We start from the raw sequence: 21860 nt of genomic DNA, 5'->3' as shown, positions 1-21860 counted from the left end.
AATCAGTGAGAACCCTGGGGCTGATTCTGAGAATGCTGGGACACAGCTCCTCTCCAGCATGGATGGCCAATGCGAGGATGGGAAGGGCTGAAAGCCATAAGGAATGAAACTTGAGGAGGCAGGCAGAACAGAGAGAGCCCAGAGAGGTGGAGCAGAGCTCTGATGACTCTGGAATGCCCTTCAAACCTCTTCTGAAGCTGGCCTTGGTATTTGAGTATTTTTCTTATTGTGGCAAAAAACACATATCATAAAATTTACCATCTTACCCATTTTAAAGTGTACGGTTTACTAGTGTTACATATACTTACATTGTTGTGAAACAGATCTCCAGAACTTTTTTAACTTGTAGAACTAAAACTGTACTCATTAAACAACTCCCCTCTGTCCCCTCCCCTCAGAGCACTATTCTACTTTCTACATCTATGAATTTGACTACTTTAGATAAATCATATAAACGAAATCATACAGTATCTGTGCTTTTGTGACTGGTTCATTTCACATAGCATAATTTCCTCAAGGTTCATCTGAGTTGTAGCATGTCACAGGATTTCCTTCCTTTTTAAGGCTGCATAGTATTCCACTGTATGTATTTACCATATTTTGTTTATCTATCCATTGGTCAAAGGACATTTGGGATGTTTCCATCTCTTGGCTATTGTGAATACTGCTGCTATGAATATGGGTATGCAAATATCTCTTTGAGACTCTGCTTTCAATTACTTTGGATATATACCCAGAAATTGGGATTGCTGGATTATATGGTAGTTCTATTTTTAATTTTTTGAGGAATCATCAAACTGTTTACTGTAGTCGTTGCACCATTTTACAATATGCCAACAATACACAAGGGTTCCCTTTTCTCCTCATCCTCACCAACGCTTGTTATTTCTTACTTTTTTGAGAGCAGCCCTCCTAATGAGTGTCATATCTCATTGTGGTTTTGATTTGCATTTCCCTGATAATTAGTGATGTTGAGCATCTTTTCATATGCTTGTTGACCATTTGTATATCATCGGTGAGAACTGTAAGTCCTTTACCCATTTTTTAACTGAGTTATTTGATTTTTTTGTTGTTGAGTTGTAGTAATTCTTTACATATTCTGGATATTAACCCCTTATCAAAAAAATGATTTACAAATATTTTCTACCATTCCTTATGTTGCCATTTCACGCTGTTGATTGTGTCTTTTGATGCACAGAAATTTTTTAAAAAAATTTTATTGAGTTAATGATAGGTTACAATCTTGTGAAATTTCAGTTGTACATTATTGTTTGTCAGTCGTGTTGTAGGTGCACCCCTTCACCCTTTGTGCCCAACCCCCACCCCACCTTTCCCCTGGTAGCCACTAATCTGTTCTCTTTGTCTACATTTTTAAATTCCTCATATGAGTGGAGTCATACAGAGATTGTCCTTCTCTATCTGGCTTATTTCACGTAACATAATTCCCTCAAGGTCCATCCATGTTATTGCAAATGGGACGATTTTATTCTTTTTTATGGCTGAGTAGTATTCCATTGTAGATATATACCACCTCTTCTTTATCCAATCATCTGTTGATGGGCACTTAGGCTGCTTCGACATCTTGGCTATTGTAAATAATGCTGCAATAAACAGTGGAGTGCATAGGACTTTTGGAATTGCTGACTTCAAGCTCTTTGGATAGATACCAAGTAGTGGGATAGCTGGGTCGTATGGTAGTTCTATTTTTAATTTTTTGAGGAATCTCCATACTGTTTTCCATAGTGGCTGCATCAGTTTGCATTCCCACCAGCAGTGTACGAGGGTTCCTTTTTCTCCACAACCTCTCCAACATTTGTTACTATTAGTTTTAGATATTTTTGTCATTCTCATGGGTGTAAGGTGATATCTTAGGGTAGTTTTGATTAGCATTTCCCTGATGATCAGTGATGATGAACATCTTTTCATGCGCCTATTGGCCATCTGTATATCTTCTTTGGAGAAATGTCTGTTCATGTCTCCTGCCCATTTTTTGATCGGGTTGTTTGATTTTTTTGATGGACAGAAGTTTTTAAGTTTTACATAGTCCCATTTGTCTATTCTTGCTTTTGTGACCTGTGCTTTTGATCTCATAGCCAAGAAACCATTGCCAAATCCAATGTTATTAAGCTTTTCCTCTATGTTTTATTCGAGGAGTTTTATAACTTTGGGTCTTTAATCGATTTTGAGTTAATTTTTATATATGATGTAAGATAAGGGTCCAAGTTCATTCTTATGCATATGGATATCCAGTTTTCCCAGCACCATTTATTGCAGTCTGTCCTTTCCCCACTGAGTGCTCTTGGCATCCTTGTCAGAGATCATTTGACCATAAACACAAGGGTTTATTTCTGGACTCTACTCTATTCCATTGGTTTATATGTCTGTCTTTATGCCAGTACCATATTGTTTTGATTACAGTAGCTTTATAATATGTTTTGAAATCAGGAAGTATGAGTCCTACAACTTTGTTCTTTCTCAAAATTGTTTTGGTCATTCAGGGTCTCTTGAGATTCCATATTAATTTTAGGGTGGTTTTCTCTCTTTTGGCAAAAAAATGCCATAGTGATTTTAATAGTAATTGCAGTGAATCTGTAGGTCACTTTGGGTAGTATTGACATCCAAGGAATATTACTTAATATTAATGTCTTCCAATCTTAATATTAATATCTTCCAATCCATGAACACAAAATACCTTTGCATTTATTTGTGTCTTCTTTAATTTCTTTCAGCAATGTTTTGCAGTTTTCAGTGTAAAAGTTGTTCAGCTTCCTAGTTAGATTCATTCCTAAATATTTTATTCTTTTTGATGCTACTGTAAATGGAGTTGTTTTAACTTCCTTTTTCAATTGTTCATTGCTAGTTTATAAAAACACAACTGACTTTTCTATGTTGATTTAGTATCATGCAACTTTGCTGAATTTGTTTATTAGTTCTAATAGATTTTTTTGGTGTGGAATCTTTAGTGTTTTCTCCATATGAAATCCTGTCATCTGTGAACAGAGATAATTTCATTTCTTCCTTTCCAATGTGAATGCCTTTTATGTCTTTTCCTCACCTAATTGCTCTTGCTAGGATTTCCAATACTATGTTGAATAGAAGTGGTGAGAGCAGGCATCCTTGTCTTGTTCCTGATCTTAGAGGAAAAGCTTTCAGTCTTTCACCACTGAGTATGATGTTAGTTGTGGGCTTTTTATATGTGGCCTTTATTATGTTGAAGTAGTTTCCTTCTATTCCAAGTTTGTTCAGTATTTTTTTCATGAGAGGTTACTGAATGGTGTCAAATGCTTTTTCTGCATTAATTGAGATGATCATGTGGTTTTTGCCCTTTATTCTCTTAATGTGGTGTATTACATTTATTGATTTCTGTATGTTGAACCATTCTTGCATTCCAGGAATAAATCCCACTTGGTCATGGTGTATAACACTTTTAATATGCTGTCAAATTTAGTTTGCTAGGATTTTGTTGAGGATTTTTGCATCAGTATTCATCAGGGATATTTCTCTGTAGTTTTCTTGTGATGTCTTTGTCTGGCTTTGGTATCAGGGAAATGCTAGCCTCATAAAATGAGTTTGGAAGTGTTACCTTCTCTTCAATTTTTTGGAAGAGTTTGAGGAGGATTGGTGTTAATTCTTCTTTCAATGGTTGGTAGCCCTCTCCAGTGAAGCCATCTATTGCTGGGCTTTTCATTGTTGGGAGGTTTTCAATTACAGATTCAATTTCCTTACTAATTATTGGTCTGTTCAGATTTTCTACTTCTTCATGATTCAGTCTTGGTAAGGCTGTGTGTTTTGAAGAATTTATCCATTTCTTCCAGGTTATCCAATTTGTTGACATACGTTTGTTCAAAGTATTCTCTTATAATCTTTAATTTCTGTGGCATTGATTGTAACGTCCCTTCTTTCATTTCTGATTTTAGTTATTTGGATCTTTCCTCTTTTTTCTTAGTGAATCTAGATAAGGGTTTTCCAATTTTGTTGAGCTCGAAAAACCAAACATTAGCGAGGCTGGCCCCGTGGCCGAGCGGTTAAGTTCGCACGCTCCGCTGTAGGCGGCCCAGTGTTTCGTTGGTTCGAATCCTGGGCGCGGACATGACACTGCTCATCAAACCACGCTAAGGCAGCGTCCCACATGCCACAACTAGAAGGACCCACAACGAAGAATATACAACTATGTACCGGGGGGGCTTTGGGGAGAAAAAGGAAAAAATAAAATCTTTAAAAACAAAAACAAAAAAACCAAACATTAGTTTTGTTGAATTTTTTCTATTATCTTTCTATTCTCTATTTCAATAATCTTTGCTCTAACCTTTATTATTTCCTTCCTTCTGCTAGCCTTAGGTTTAGTTTGTTCTTGTTTTGGAGTTCTTTGAAGTGTAAAATTAGGTTGTTAATTTGAGATCATTCTTTTTTTTTTTTTAATGTACATGTTTATAGCTATAAACTTCCTTCTTAGCTCTGCTTTCATTGCATCTCATAAGTTTTGGTATGTTGGGTTTTCATTTTTCTCAAGGTATTTGCTAGTTTCCCCTGTGACATTTTCTTTGATGTATTGGTTGTTTAAGAGTGCATTGTTTAATTTCTACATATTTATGCATCTGCCAGTTTTTCTTCTGTTATTGATTTCTAGTTTTATTCCACTGTAACAAGAAAAGATATTTTGTATAATTTCAATCTTTTAAAATTTGTTGTGACTTGTCTTATGGCCTAACATGTTGTCTATCTTGGAGAATGTTCCACACGCACTTGAGAAGAATGCATATTGTGCTGTTGTTGTGTGGAGAATTCTGCATATGTCTGCTGGGTCCAATTGGTCTGTAGTGTTGTTCACATCCTCTATTTCCTTATTTATCTTCTTTACAATTGTTTTCTCCATCAGTGAAATGAGCTATTGAAGTCTCCTACTATTATTGTGTTGCTATTTCTCCCTTCAATTCTGTCAATGTTTGCTTCATATATTTAGGAGCTTTTATGTTTGGAGTATAAATATTTATAATTATTATGCCTTCTTGGTGAATCGTCCCTTTTAACCTTACACAATGTCTTCTTTGTCTCTTGTAACAGTTTTTGACTTAAAAACTATTTTGTCTGATATTAGTACAGATCTCCCTCAGTATTCGTGGGGGATTGATTCCAGGATCCCTTGCAGATACCAAAAATCCATGGATGCTCAAGTCCTTCATATAAAATGGCATAGTATTTGCATATAAACTACACACATCCTCCTATATACTTTAAATCATCTCTAGATAGCTTATAATACCTAATACAGTGTAAGTGCTATGTAAATAGTTGTTATACTGTATTGTTGAGGGAATAATGATCCAAAAAACCCACCTGTTTTTTGTGTACAGTGTTTGGTATAGATGCAACCATCATAGGCCTTTTGATCCATAGTTGGTTAAATCTGTGGATATGGAATCTGTACATACAAAGGGCCAACTGTATAGCCACCTCTTCTCTATTTTGGTTACCATTTACTTTGAATTTTTTCCTATCCATTCATTTGCAGCCTGTTTGTCCTTGGAATGAAAGTGAGCTTCTTGTAAATAGCACATAGTTGGATTCTGTGGTTTTTTTTAAGTTAATTTAGGCTATCTATGTCTTTTGATTGAGGAGTTTTATCTCTTTGCACTTGAAGTAATTACTGATATGGAGGGACATAGTATTGCTATTTAAATTGTAGCTTTTTTGTCCCTCCTTTCCTCTCTTACTGCCTTCCTTCGTATTTCATTGATTTTCGTAGTGACATCCCTTGGTTCTCTTCTCATTTCCTTTTGTTTATATCTTATAGATTTTTTTTGTGGTTACCATTGCAATTACATAAAATATCTTAAAATTATCATATTCTATTTTAAACTGACAACTTAATTACAACTGCATACAAAATTACTCTTATGCAGCTCAGCCCCCTCACCTTATGTTATTGATGTGACAAATTACATCTTTATATATTGTATACCCATTAACATAGACTTATAGTTATTTTTTATGTTTTTATCATTTAAATTCTATACAGAAATTAAAAGTGAATTTATGCGCCAAAATTACATTAATACAGGCTGCTATTGCATGTATTTACCTCTACTGGAGAACTTTATAATTTCAGTTGGCTTTGTGACACTCTAGCATCCTTTCCTTTCACCTTGAAGGACTTCTTTTAGTATTTCTTGCAGAGCAGGTCTAGTGGTAATGAATTCCCTCAACTTTTGTTTATCTTAGAAAGTCTTAATTTCACCTTCATGTTGGAAGGGCAGTTTTGTTGTATACAGTATTCTTGGTTGGCAGATTTTTTTTTTTTCATTTAGCACTTCTAATATGTCATCCCATTCTTCTAGCTTACAATGTTTTTGCTGAGAAATGTGCTCATAATCTTATGGAAGCTCCTGTGTAGGTGATTAGTTGTTTTTCTCTTGCTGATTTCAAGATTTTCTCTTTGACTTTGAATTTGATAGTTTTATTATAATGTGTCTCAGTGTGGGGCTTTTTGGATATATCCTGGTTGGAGTTATTTGAGCTTCTTGAATTATTACGTCCATTTCTTTCCTCAAATTTGGGAATTTTTCACCCATTATTTTTTCAAATAAACTCTCTGCCCCTTTCTCTTCCTCTTCTCCTTCTAGGGCTCCTATAATGCATATATTATCACTTATTAGCATCCCATGATCCCTTAGGCTCTCTCAATTTTTCTTTCTTCTTTTTTTCTTTTTGCTCTTTGACTCCATGATTTCAAACTACCTGTCTTCAAGTTTGCTGATTCTTTCTTCTCCCTCATCAAGTCTGTTGTTGAACTCCTCTAGTAAATATTTCAGTTAACTTATTAAGTTTTTCAGCTCCAGAATTTCTGTTTGGTTCTTTTTTATAGTTTCCATCTGTTTATTGATATTCTCATTTTGTTCATGCATTGCTTTCCTGATTTTGTTTAGTTGTCTATCTGTGTTTTCTATTAGCTCATTGAGCATCTTTATGATTGTTATTTTGACATGTGAAATATAAAGGCATGCTTATAGATCTGTATTTCTTTAGAGTCAGTTTCTGGAGTTTTAGTTTGTTCTTTTGATTGGGCCATGTTTCCATGTTTCTTTGTATGCCATGTGATTTTGTTGTTGTTGAGACTTGGGCATTTGAAAAAAGAAAAAATCTCTTCCAAGTTTTTATAGATTGGCTTTGTTGAGGGAAAACTTTCATTGATCAGCTCAGGTAAAGATTCTAGGACCACTAAACCTTTTATAAGGATCCATCTTCCCTGGGCTTGTGTGTGAGTCCTTTTACTCATTTTAAATTCACTAAATGACTTGATCCTACTTCTTTTCAGAAGCCCACAATCTCTTGCTCACCCTAGCATCTGTCTGTGGAATTGCAGCTCTAACATGCCATGATGATCTCATCTGTTTTCAGCAGCTTCCCATCAAAGCCATCAATCATGTCATCCCTGTCTCAGGTGAGACAGATACCAGTTCCTCAGGCAGCCCCTAGACTAGCCAGAACATTGGATGCACAATCCACTCTTTTGCTTCTGTCCTGAGGAAGAATTCCTAGTGTGGGAGATTTTCTCCTGGTTGTGCCATACTAGATCAGATAATTGGAGGAGCACAGACAGATATGTAAAACACCACAAATTTTCCTACCCTTTTTTCTGGAATTCCTTTTTGATTTTACATTGGTTTGGGTGTTATAACTTCTCAGTTGGTCTCTAGAATTCTCACAAAGGTATATTGGTCAATATATTAACTCAGTTTCTCTGTGGAAGAGGGTTTGAAGCTTCCTAGACCACTATCTTGCTGATGTCACCCCGCTTTGTATATTTTCTGATACATAAACTTACTTTAGAACACTTTTAAAGTTACAGAAAATTATAAAGAGAACAGAGAGTTCCTGTATATCTGGCACCCAGATTCCCTTATTGTTAATATCTTATGTTAATGTAGTATACTTTCAATAATTAATGAACCAATATTGATACATTATTAGTAACTGAAGTCTACACATTACCCAGATTTTCTTAGGTTTTACCTAATGTCCTTTGTCTGTTCCAGAATGCCACCCAGGATATCCCTCATATTTAGCTGTCACGTCTTCTTAGGCTCCTCTTGTCTACGACAGTTTTACTACTTACTTTTTAGGTAAATAAACCAAGAAATTCTTTTTATTGTTTAAGCCAAATTGGTTAAGAATTTTCTGTTGCTTGTCACTTGCAAGTTTCCCAACTGACACAGTTTTTGAGTCTGAACACATTATTTTATAGTAAGAAAAGTGGGGCCTACCATGTCCAAATGATTACCCACCATCACACATCTAGTACTGAGAAGAGCTGGAATCCTAGTCCAAGTGTTTATACTCTCTAATTTCTGTGATTTATGATTCTAGGCCACTTGTTGCTGGGATACACTGCATTCACACTACCCCAGAAAGACACTTTCATTACATCCTGAATTTTGAAGATCTTATAAACAGCCACACTATGATATGAATGAGTGACAAGGCCTTGATGAACTTTCAAGGTCTAATTAGGAAATATAGGCTTTATCTATGTGCCCAAATTCTGATAGTGAAATTTCTACATCAGTAACTTAAGGAGAGATAATTTCCACTCACAGACTTATGTATCAGCATCTTTTCCAACAAGCTACTTAATACAATGCTTCAGAAAAAGGTCTATTCATCCATCCATCCATCTACTCATACATCTAAATATTTATTCAACAAACATTTATTGACCACTTGTTATTGCCTAGACAATATTCTGGGCAGTGCAAACCAACTCCTCTTGATCTCTTTTATCTTCTGTAGTGGAACAGTCATGAATCTCCAGCAATTTTTGGACCAACACCAAATGGCATCAACATATTTAAATTCATGAAGCCTTTTTCTTTCTTATAGATTTTAAGTAAAAATGAAGGATTGATAATGTAGGAAACTAAAGTTTAAATGTTGAGCTAAAAAAGAAGAACCAGTTGAGGAGACATGAGAAAGAACCTCTAGTGAGTTTGGAGCAAAAAAAAGAGGGATGGTGTCATGGAAGCCAAGACAACAGCCTAAAACAGAACATCACGAAAAATGAATTGGGGACCTTTATGTGGGAGCTTTATAAAATTCCACAAGGATAATGAGCAGAATTTCTTCAAAACGCTATGGACAATTAACTTTTTGAAAGCACAATGGAGCTGTTTCTCTATAGACCATTAGTAAGAACAAGTTGCTATGTAATTTTCACTTCCCTAATAATTATTTGCACTTGCATTTGGCATTCCATTGTGACTGGGCTTCGAGTTGCTATCATTTCCTGTCCCTTCATCTCCCTCCTACGAAGATACTGGTTGGAGGTAGGGAGAGGCTGCAAACCCTGTGATCGGCAGGCCTCCTCTCTCTCAGCACCCACCACAAGGAAGGGAGTCATGACACTCTCATATCAAAAGGTCTACTTCTCTGGTGATTCTGACAACGTTATTCCTAGAACACCCTTTAGAGGTAGGTCACGAATGTCAGAGCTGTGCAAGAACTGTGTGCTGACACCAGACACATTATAGAGCTTTCTGGCAACAAGTAGGAAAAAAAATGGGGCTCTGGGGTCCATTTTTAGCTTCCTGCATGACTCAGAGTGCAATCTCAGAAAAGTCACTATACCAATGACTGCCCTAGTTTCTTTCATATATAAAATAAATGGCAGCTCCCCATTTCATGGGAGGGTTTTGAAAATTTATCAATTAGTGAATTAAAAATATGAGAATGGGGTCAAATGCATGATGCTCTAGAGCAAGGTTTGGCAAATTATTATAGCCCATGGGCCAAATCCAGCCTCAGTTTGTTTTTGTGAATAAAGTTTTATTGGAACACAACCATGTCCATTTGTTTACATATTTCCTATGGCTGCTTTCAAATTACAATGGCAGAGTTGCATTGTGTTGAGTCACAACAGAGACCACATTGCCTCCGTAGCCTAAAACTTTTACTATGTGAACTTTTGCAGAAAGGTTTTGCTGACTTGGCCTAGAGAATTCAGGGCTGGAGGCAAGGGGAAAAAGGCATTTATGTTTTGGTGAGAAAACCCATCTTTGGCAAGGCATGGAAATTGCTTTCTGAGGGAGTCCATAGTTAGAGGCAATCTTCCCTTTTTCTAGGCCTTTATTGAGAAAGCCACATAAGAAATGATAAAAAAAGACTCAAGAGGTGAAGTTGGGAGGTAAGGGCTGAGGGCTAATTAGTTTTTAACAGATGTGGCCTTCTGAAAAACATGAATGACCAAGGAATCCTGTCATATTCTTTCTTACTTGTGTTACTTTCCTGTATTGGCCATCCACTCACACTGAAAGTGATGACCCAGAAGAAAAGGGAAAGACAGGGCAATGCATAGTTCCTTTCCTTTTAGCTCTTTACCCATCAGCAAGCCAAAGGTTGGGGCGTTGGTAGAGTGTGTTCATATCAAGAAATAAAATAAAAACTATTAGTTGGTTTTGCAAAGCATTTCTACTTTTCTGATTAGAATGAAATACATACACATGTAAGAGCTATGAAACACAAATTGTGTAATTTCAGTGATTCTGCATACAAGTTAAATGCTCCTATACTTGCATCTAAAGCTTGCATTGCACAATATAATGATGAGTGGCAAAATTCATGCTAATAATTTAAAATTTTAATTTCTTTACTTAGAATGGTATTAAATAGTAAATAAGAAAGTATGTTGACAAAGAGACCACAAAAAAGGAGAAAACCTTTACATTTTAGTACCTTTAACAGCACTTTTATCCAGCTTTTTGAAAAAGGGGACTGCATTTTCACTTTGCAATGGGCCCCCAAAATTATGTAGCCAGTCCTGCATACTCAGCAGCATCCTTTAAGATCAACTAGTCTTCTTTGAGAGTCTCTCCTGGCCTTATAAATCTGGACATCTGCTGCCAAACCTGTGCTCTTGAACAGCGGTGTGGCACATTCCATGCAACAACTATGTGACACAGTTCCTCTTCACTCAGACTGATCATAGTGTCCACTGGCACAAAAAGTACTACCATCTCTCATTATAATGCAATTGAAGATGCTCTGCCCCAGAAATTGACCATTGATAACAAAGTTTTCATCAAGCTTTGAGAGGAGCTACAGGACAAGGGCTTGGTAGGGAACTGCTGTTTCCTACCCACTGGTGGACCACAGTAAGGCGCTCTGTCACCAGCCCTCCTCTTCTCCTCTTACGCATGAGTGCAGACAATAATGAAAAGACACCTGCCACAAAGGTGATTCCATGTCCTCTTAAGTTCAGCCAATTTACTTGGCAGCAACATCCATACCCCCCACTTGGCATTTGGCACAGGCCACCATCTCCTGCCTGTGCCCCAGCCCTAGGCGATGACATCAAAATTACTCTGCAAAGGTTGGCTCAATCCAGAAAGAAGAGATCCAAAGGCGCCTCAAAAGAATCAAGAGGTGGTAGGCAGCCCCAAGCTAGTATTTCAATTACAGGCTGTGATGGAAACCTGGCCATCCAGGTGCTTCTCCTCTTTACAGGCTGGCTGTCCCTGTGATTCCAAATGGACTTGGTGACCCACCTCATGTACATCCCTAGGGGCTACATAAAAGCTCAGATGAAAGAACTCACCCCGTGCACCGTGCACCAACTAACCTGCTGTCTACAGCTCCGCCCGAATGCGCATGTCCCAACTCTGTTGTAGTCAAGTGGCCCAAGGAAGTTCAGATAATTACAAACCCGTCAGATACTTTGGCCTGCTGGACAAATAAGCCAAATAGTTCAGGGACCTGTCCTAGAATGATGGCCAGATTGAGTAACCCAGCAAAGTTTCAAAAACAAATGTACAGGGAAAATGATACAGGAGGAGTCTGCCTAGCACAGCTCTTTGCGCCATATGCCAGGTTAGATCTGGAATGATAGTGCTGTTTCAGAGCCTTCCTGTTAAAAGCATTTCCATCAACTCTGCAAACTCACCTTCCAGCTGGGAGCTGTCATTATTAACTTAGCAGATAGGTGCTTTGTCAGATTCGAAAGAAAACAAAGCTGCTCCAATGAAGGGAATAAACAGCCCCTAATGTTCAGCCTGGGAAGCTCTTGCATTGACACGACATAATTACCTTTCATTTCATGTAATGATACTATCACTTTTACTTTGTTTTTCCAATTCCAAAATTACAACATATCTCCCTCCCCTTGACTAGATGCTCGGGATCCTAAGGAACTTGGTTAATGAAATGGCATTTGCTCTTGTCATGAGGCAATTATTTGCATTTTACACAGAATTCACTGTGTGCACTTAGAAGTGATATATTTTATTTACGAATTCTTCATCAAAAAACACAAAAGATGATGGAAACTACCTCTTCTCTAACATAATGCCAGTTCTTAACTCTTTGGATGTTTAAAACCTCACAAAATAACAGAGCAAACACTTCAAATAGCTCTTTCTTATCTCCTTTATGGGCACGACTGTTAATTTCCACAAAGACCTTCTGCATTTTATTACCAGAAACACAGGGTAACAACGTGGGTAATCTCCCAGCCCTATTTCTCCTTTTTGGTCGTGCATGAAAAATGTAGGCTTGTTAAAGTAGGAAATTGACGTCTGCTTCAAAGATGAAAATGTTACAGGGGACGGTGAGTGCAACCACAATATCCACGTCCAACTTTACAACTTGACTCTTCTTGACGTTTAAAAATTTTTAGAGAAGGAAAAGTTCAAGGGCACGCATCACAGAGTAACAGATTAAGGGATTCATCCACAGAATAACAGTCAAACTTTCTTATGAAATCTTGGGGTAAAAATCAAGAAAAAAATACTTAAAGAATAGCCCTAGAACTTCCAAACATGCTTGAAGACAATTAATTGCTTCTTCCCTCTTTGGGACATTTGAATTAGATGAAGTAAAGTCTAGAGGAAATACCTGGGGGCTCACACATAAGGATGAGGTAAGATTTTGCCACTTCTAATTTCCACGAAGACAGAATCCTATCACATTGACTTGACTGTCTTCTGTTGTGATTGATAAAAAAAGGGGAGTGGTGTATGCAAATTGCTTGTCTCTCTAGATTATTCTTTCTTGGAGATAGATGAGCCAAAAATTTCACATTGACATTTCACATTGACCACTGAAATGACTGGCAGATAAGAATGGCTAAACTTCTCTCAAGTTGGGCCAAGTCCATAGTGGAGAACTAAGTGGAAGTTTCCATATCTCATTACTAATCTCCACTATTCAGCTTTCAGAACTGAATTCTGCATTAAGAAGATAGTGACTCGGTTTAATTGCCTACCATGGGAATTGCTGGTAGAATAAGAGAACAGCGTGTCTTGTCCAATACGCATGCAGGGCTACTTTTTGTGGACTCAGGATGAAGGTGGCCAGAAAGCCAGCAGACCAAAAAAGAAAAACAAGAGCCTCTTAAATTTGGAACTTGAAAACTCAGGGCACGTGGTTTAGAAATGACCCTCCGGTCTCTTTCTCCACCCCCCATCACTCTCCCCAGACTCCAACTTGGCTCATTATAATCATATATCTTGCCAGCAAGTGTTTTAATATTTATTTTGCTCATGTTTTAATTTTTCCTTCAAGCTACAAAAACCAAAATTCCAGATTTATGAAAGCACATTATTTTTGCATTAACTCTCCCACCCCTAGAGTCAAATAAGCATGTTCTTACTCCATTTAGTCAAAAACAGAAAATAAGCAATACATGGTACTCCCTACTCTCTGACTATTAAAATTATTATATGTCTCTAAAGAGACTAAACGAGACATTGCTCGGTTGAGAGTGATGGCTGGCCTCTCTGTAGCATGAGGCCCATGGCAACGGCCTGCCTCCTTGTCCAGCCCTCACCCCTACTTCCAGCAGATTAGATTAATTCCTCCTTGGGGGCCTCCACTGTATCTAAAACATATTCCATTATTTTATTTATCATTTCCAGCACATTCTAAGATCCTTGAAGGTAAGAACTTGTCTTATTCATCTTGGTATTTTCAGCATTTAGTGGCGCTCAATAAATGTTGGGTGGATGGATCTTGAGTGTGGCCAAGGAGAGGTTCTGAAGGAAGGACCTAGATACCCAGGTTGATCAGGCCCAGATCTAAGCATGCTGAGTGGGGAGGGTATGGCAAGAACAGATGGAGGTGAGCTGAGCTGAGCATACATTGATAAGGCTAGGTAATCCTAGGGCTAGGGGACAAAGCTATAGAATATAACGGGCTTAGTGTGGATTAAATTCCATGACAGAGCCCAAGGAACCGAGGCCTTAGAGTCTACACTGGTATGACTAGCCATAGGATGTGGAGATACCAATCCCTGGAATATTCAGCTTGTTCTGTAAAAAGGAGGTTCTTCTATGTGCCTGAACTATGTCAGAGGACACTTGTTAAGATTAAATATAATCTTATTTCTTGCAAGAATTTTCTAAACTTTGGTAGTGTGATACATAAACAGAGCTATCTTCTATTACCAAATTACAACACTTTGAGAGCAAAAGGAGGTACTATCAGTAATTATGTCAGAATTATGATATGGTCACTCATCTATGTCTATATCTATTTCTATATCCTATATCCATTTATATCTATATCTACAATGATATCTGTATACCTATATCTATCTACAGCTACATCTACACATACATATATTCATATCTACAACTATATCAATATCCTCCTGTATCCACACCTACACCTATTAGTTACTGACTCTGTTATTATAACAATCATCTCAGAGTACCTCACTTTCTCTTCATTTCCCTTTCCATCCATCTTGTCCTCTCTTATCCATTTCTCACCAAACACTCTCTCTCCTAAGAGTCTTTCCATTCCTCATAGTTTCTCTCTTCCCATATTTCTCTCTTACTTCCCCTACTCTACTCTCTCTCTTAACTGGTAACAATAAGGAACTGAGAAATTTTAATTTTGCATCTGTTATGTTTCTTAAACAATGTTTTCTGTTCCTCAAAAAAATGTATTTCATATTTTTCTAAGAATACCAACAAAAGTTGTCCTTCCTTAATGGGGAATCTGGTACATTTGAGCAAGCAATGGCTTGTGACTTGGTACGTCTGTGTAAACTTTGGGAAAGCCATTTGATTAGTCTGAGTCTCAGTTTTATTTATCATCTGGAAAATGGGATGATTATTCCTTATTAAAAGAGGTCATGTGTAGAACAGTGCTTTAGAGCAGCAGCCATAGCTGTTCATCAGAATCACCAGAGGAGCTTTGAAACTCCCACCTCCTAGGCTTTACCCCAGATCCAATGCTAGGGTCTGAATGTCTGTGTTCCTCCAAAATTCATATGTTGAAGCCCTAGCCCCAAGGTGGCCGTATTTGGAGGGTGGGGCCTTTGGGAGGTAATCAGGTCATGACGGTGGAGCCCCCATGATGAGATTAGTGCCCTTATAAGAAGAGACAGAGAGAGATGATCTCTCTGCCTGTGTCATGTGAGGACACAGCAAGAAGGCAGCTGTCTGCAAGTCAGGAAGAAGGTCCTCACCAAGAACCTGGCTATACTAGCACCTTGATCTTGGAATTCTCAGCCTCTAGAACGATGAGAAATAATTTTCTATGTTTAAGCCACCCAGTTTATGGTATTTTATTATAGCAGCCCAAACAGACTACGACACCCAGGCATCAGGATTTTTTACTGCTCTTCAGACGATTCCAATGCACAGCCAAAGTTGGACCCATTAGTCTGCAGAGTATACGATATTATACAAATGTACATTAACATGTGTGTAATGGCATTTTCAATTTTTTTTAACCCTAAGGATTAGTAACTCTTTATAGAAAACAGGTTATCCAGTCCCACCCTAAATAATTGGGGATGGGAGAGGGAAGATGAAATTTGAACACATTTTGAATTACCCTGGGCCGTGTTCTGAAAGACTCATAATGATAGAGTTATCTCATCATTTAGCTATTAGACTCTAACTTTGAATACGTGAAGCCTGGTTCCTCCCATAGTTTGTCCCTCGCTCGGAAGTAGTTGCACTTTCATCACAATTGCCTGATGTGGGTTATCCTTTAGATCCTAAGACAAGATTTAAAAAAAGAAGATATCTAATCTGTTTCAAAGAGAATATGTCAAAGAGTAAAAAATTAAATGCAAAGGTGCTAATTACTAACTACACATTAATTTTCAAATTGTTCTTTTAACTTCTAAAAGTAATGAGTACAGTTATACTCCATACTGCAAACACGGGCTCCGGGAAACTGGTAATTAGAGTATCGCTTTGTAATGGACATTACTCAGCAGGAAAGAAAAAAAAAAATCACAATGATTCTCATTACTTATAAAACTCATTAGTGACAAAGGAAGAACAAACACTTTTCAAAGTACAGTTCTTGACATCTTAAAACAGTGTCTCTGAGAGGACTGTGGAAACTTATTTTTCAAGTAAAAAATCCCCGTAGATTTGGAAAAGTGACACCGGAGACTTTGGTTTTAAAACTTGCTATTTAGCAGTCAGTCCAGGTTTCTCTATTAAGTTGCTGATTGGCTCTTACATGTTTTAACAGCTGGCATTAGGCCAATGTAAATGTTAAATTGACACCTGGGCTGGCCCTCAAAAATGTCAATGACACCAATGGGAATGCATGTAGGTACAGCTAGCTGGGGTTCCCAGAATCTCCAACCAATAGGCCTCGGTTTGGGATTCTATCTATTGATCAAATGACCTGGAAGGTATAGGAACGCAAATCTAACCAGGGAAAAAGAAAAATCCATTTTAATCAAAGAAGTCTGAGATAGACCTTCATAAATTCACAATCCATGTCTTTTAAAAATTACATTTCTTTGGCAGAAAGGTTTATTGTTTTGAGTCAAAGCATCTAGGCCACCTCAATTGAGCCAATTACATAAAGTCATAACCGTGTTAGAAAATAGATGGCACGATATCAAAAAATATCATCTTTCTAGCAGTATAAGAGATGAGCAAACTGTATGAAATTAAAGGTTCAGAATCTAGAGTATAAGCAAAACTGTTGACCTTTCTTCCAGTCTTTGAGCTTTCCGGAGATTCTGTTCCCACTGCCGTTTCTACTAGTTTCTCTGTGAGCACATCCTCAGGAAAGGCTTTATGAGCCAGAGGGCCACTGCCCACAGGCTCCCCGGACTGGGTCATGTTCAAGGGCAACTTGAATCTTCCCAAGATGGACCCAGGAGGCAAGCTCCTCAGCAACAAGCTGTACTCTGAAGAGGGGCCCCTCCCCTCGGCAATAATTCTAGGAAGGTGAAAGATTTGGGCTGCAGGGACTGCAAAACTGACCACAACACTCATGTGAGTTTTCCCCTGGCTACTTCCCAATAATCTTAACTTGGAGGTGCCGGGCTATCCAAAGACCAAATCCCTCAAATCCAATCTTGGCAGATATTTTTGTTTTTGTAAAAATGATCCGCCACCTCGTGGTGATCCTATACTTGCTAACCAGTCCACAGTCAGCTTGGCTGGAACAAAGAATGCAGCCTGTGGTATGAAAGATTTCCTCCTCTTGGTCTTCAGTCTCTGCTCAATTGTATTAGGCTAGGGCCAACCATGACTCCTGATCTCAGATCTATTTCACTAATTTCTCATAATTAAGAATATTTCACTTAGGTTGAAGAAGAAAGCAGGGTGGATCTTTGCTGTTTTGAGAAGTGCAATGTAGAGACTTTTCTCATACAACTGCAAAAACCAGAGCACTGTAGCCTCCGTGAAAAAGGTAAACACAGAATTACCACGTGATCCAGCAATTCCACTCCTAGGTATATACCCAAACGAATTGCAAGTAGGAACTCAGATATTTGTGCACCAATGCTCACGGCAGCATTATTTACAAGAGCCATAAGCTGGAAACAAGCCAAACGTCCATTGACAGATGAACAGATAAACAAATGTGGTCTAGTCGAACAATGGAATATTATCCAGCCTTAAAAGGAATGAAATTCTCAGATATGCTGCAACATGGATGAACCTTGAGGACATTATGCTAAGTGAAATAAGCCAGATAGAAAAGGACAAATACTATATAATTTCACTTATGTGTGGTATCTAGAATAGGCAGATTCATAGAGAAAGTAGAATAGAGGTTTCTAGGGGTTGGGGAAGAGGGAATGGGGAGTTATTGTTTAATGAGTACAGAGTTTCAATTTGGGATGATGAAAAAGTTCTAGAAATGGATAGTGTGATTTTGAATGTACTTAATGTCACCAAATCATATACCTAAAAATGGTTAAAATGGTAAGTAAAATTTACCATTATGTTATCAATAACATAACCATTATATGTATAGAACGTATTTAACATAACCATGATATAATATATATTTTACTACAATTTAACAAAAGAAGAGAGCACCACAAAAATCCAAAACCTTAGCCAATGTCAGTGGGAGAAATTTATGATACGACCCATAATGCATAATCCTTTTAGCTGATTTTTCTAGTAAGAGATGAGCCAGGAACATTCCTGTCTTAACCACTTCTAGAAAGTTTTCTAAATGATACTCCTCCATGTCAAACTTTAGTTACTAGCCTCAGATAATGAGTACAACTGGCCTTGGACTTAATAATGAAAACTTTTGCTCTGGGCTGGGATTATCATGCTACGTAGTGAAGCGTCACTCTAAAATGGCACGTGCCCAAGCACAAAGCACCTTCATGTCACAAGATATAGAAAGCACATGAGATCAAGCTACTTGAGATATGGCCTCTAAATGCCTCTGACTTCCTAATTTAAGTATGTTAATTCTCCCGAGTCAAGGGTCAAAACAGAGATGCCCAAAAAACCAAAGCTTTCACTGTTCATGCCGTCTGTTCAACCTACTTGATGAAGCAATCTCGGCCATCCCGGTTTGCAGTCATCTCCCATCCATAGGGCGGCACCTGGTTCAAGCCCCAGGTTCCCGAGGGAGGCGGCCAGCCTGAAGACTTTGTCCTGTGGCTGGAAAAAAACAAGAGAAAAGCATCATCACACCTGATACCTGGACGTTTCTTCAGAGACAAACTCCAGGGGGTCATGGGACTTGCTCCTCTCAATTGTGAGTTGTATCCTCAGCTGATCAAATGAACAATTGGAAAGAATTCTGGTTTTTTTGGTTGTTTTTTGGATTTTTTTGTATGAGGAAGATTAGTCCTGAGCTAACATACATTGCCAATCTTCCTCTTTTTGCTTGAGTAAGATTGTCACTGAGCTAACATCTGTGCCAATCTTCCTCTACTTTATGTGGGATGCTGCCAAAATGCGCCTTGATGAAGTGTGTAGGTCCATGCCTGGGATCCGAACCTGCAAACCCTGGGCTGCTGAAGCAGAGCACCAAATTTAACCACTACGCCACCAGGCCGGCCCCTCGAAAGAATATTTTTGTGTCAAGTATCATGCTAGGCATTTCTTTATAGTATCTTGCTTACATTTCCACAGACGCCCTATGAGGTAAGTGTACTTATTCTATCTTACAGATGAGAAACAACGAATGGCTCAGAAAGACTAAGTAACTTTCCTGAGGACACACAAGCCAATTTTGAACAAAAGTTTTGTATACTTTCGATTACACTAGGTATTCTTGAGATCAGACATTAGGATAGTTTTGCACGTACATAGATATCACACCACAATATAAATACATGTGAAAATAAATTAATAGTTTTTATGGCTCTTAAACAAATAACCCCAAGCCTCAGTTTCCTGGACTCCTTTTGATCAAAACACAAAGTTTCCACTCATATTAACCATACTCCAGTCAAGATGAGTCATAAGACCTTAGACAAACTCTCAATTTAATTTGCAGTGAAAATCCACACATTAACTTTTACAATTTCCAGTCCACAACTTAAAGTCCACTTATCAGCAAAATGCAAGGATAGGTGAAGGAGACTCTTCTAGAAGCGTGCCCTTCTGAGAGCAAGAGGAAAGAGGAAGTGAGTCCATGTGACAAGCAGTTGCGATGGGCAGCACTGCACAGTCACAATCCCTAACCAGAGGCCTGAGCCCACTCTCTGGAGCATCACTGAGTCCTGGCCACTCCTCTCAGGACCCACAGAAATCCCACCGATCTCTCATGAATGCTGCAGACTCTTTCACAGCTTAACCATGAAAGGAAAGGTGATAAGCAATGCCGTTTTAGGACCAACCAATATCCCTTGTCATTTGGTCCTTTTACTCCAGGTGAGGTTACTCAATCTGGATAATCTGTAAGATCCTCTCAGTGGTTCCAAATTGCAGACTGGTACCAAAGTGCGTGGGAAAAGCAGTGGTGACACTTCCAGGGCCTCACAATCAGTGTCTCAATAGTGTACCTGGGAGCCCTTTATAATTAGAAAGAAGCCCACCCCCCTCCGCCCCCCCACTCCTTGCACCAAGCATAACATGCCCAACTCGCACAACCACATGTGGCAGCTCTCACGCAGAACTGTTGCCCTCCCGCAGAAAACATCCAAATCAGGGGTGTAGACCTTTCTGGAAGAGGAGAGACTTTTAATTCCGCAGGACGCTGGGTAACTCACCCCTCACCCAACTCATACATCTAACCATAACCCAGTGAAATAAGCCCATTTCCTGCAAATTTTCTGGAGAGGAACGATTTTGCATAATTTTAACCACCTCCGTTACTTTTCTTTAACTTCCTTTCAGTTTTCCCACATCCTTCATAAAGTGTGGAGAGCAAAAGAGTTCACAAACTTAACACAGGTCTTGCAAATTTAGAATGCCGCCGCAGGATTATTTCTTGCCCGGCGACTATTAAAAGAAAAGACATGCACCAGTTTTTGTTCCTCTTCTTCGTGCAAAAGTCAGCAGTGGCAATTTCCTGTGGCGGTTTTTTAAAAATGTGCTGCTTCCCTGCAGTGCGAAAACACATGAATTTGCCACCCTGAGGTATTACAGAAAGACGGGCCATTTCTCTCCACTCGCAGAGAAGGCATTTGAAATGCTTTCTAAGGTGCGCGCAGGAACACAGGCCCTTGGAGGTACGAAGACAGTATGCCCTGCTGTGAAAAAGTTTTGCAAAAGCAACAGTACAGTAAGAGGTGCCACAAAGAATATTCTTGTAAGTGAAAGGGAGTCCATGTACAGAAGGCAACAATTTAATCTGGATTGCTAAATTATATCCTGTATCAGAATGTTAACCTTTCCCAGAGGTGCTCATTTATTAAAAACAAATAAACCGTCTTTCTTTTCTCTTCTCTTTTCTTTCCTTCTTCCCCCCCCCCCCGCCCCGAAGTCTAAATCACTCAAAGAAAGACAGAGGCTTCCTAATATAACTTATATGTAAAATACTATATTATAATAGTGAGCTGGAGGAAGCTTCAATTTTATTATAAAGGACATTCAGTCCTGTACAGTATGTTCAGGAAGCAGCAAACATCAGTTCAGCAAGATGTTTTCAAGCAAAGCCTTTTGTCATAAAACACCAAATGAACAGCTAATATGGGAAAAATCCACAAACACCAAATGCGTTAATTCAGGTCAAGGGACACCAGCTGAAATAAAACAAATAATTGAGTAATTAAAATCAGACATGACTATATGTCTGTCTGTTAATGTGTTGACATAAAATACATGGGTCACAAAGGCATCAGTAGAACTTGGAAATTAAAAGTGCAAGTAGAAAAAAAAAATAATAGCCTTTGTAAATATCTAACCATAACCATCTTGAGGAAAATCAAGGATGAAAGTCATAATTCTGGAGGGATTTGGCTCCCGCTTCTACACAGTGTGATGACTAGAAGACCAGCCCCGACAATATCCAGCCTCGGAAGCTGGTTTACGTCTGTGTACTGGGAAGATGCCGCAGGGACCTCCTTTCCTGGCTCCCATTTCTGTGGCTGCACCAAACTCTCCACGACTCCCAAAGGCCCCTCACCCCATCACAGCTGAAAGACACAGTTTCTTCTACCCTTGGTGCAAAGAGATGGC

At 38.5% G+C, this 21860-nt stretch overlaps 1 protein-coding gene across 8 annotated transcripts in view; it reads right to left on the bottom strand.

Moving 5' to 3' along the window:
- FRMPD4 (FERM and PDZ domain containing 4) overlaps positions 1-21860 on the bottom strand; it is a 797725-nt gene that overhangs the window by 166447 nt on the left and 609418 nt on the right. For all 8 annotated transcript variants that reach the window (XM_070604452.1, XM_070604446.1, XM_070604451.1 and 5 more), the window contains one exon: positions 18774-18890. In XM_070604452.1, coding sequence (XP_070460553.1) covers positions 18774-18890 — 117 coding nt within the window. The remainder of the gene's footprint in view (positions 1-18773; positions 18891-21860) is intronic.

The sequence above is a fragment of the Equus przewalskii genome, chromosome X (assembly GCF_037783145.1).
Source record: "Equus przewalskii isolate Varuska chromosome X, EquPr2, whole genome shotgun sequence".
Taxonomy (NCBI): Eukaryota; Metazoa; Chordata; class Mammalia; order Perissodactyla; family Equidae; genus Equus; species Equus przewalskii.
The sequence above is the reverse complement of the archived record's forward strand: the minus strand, read 5'-3'. Positions and strand labels throughout refer to the sequence as shown.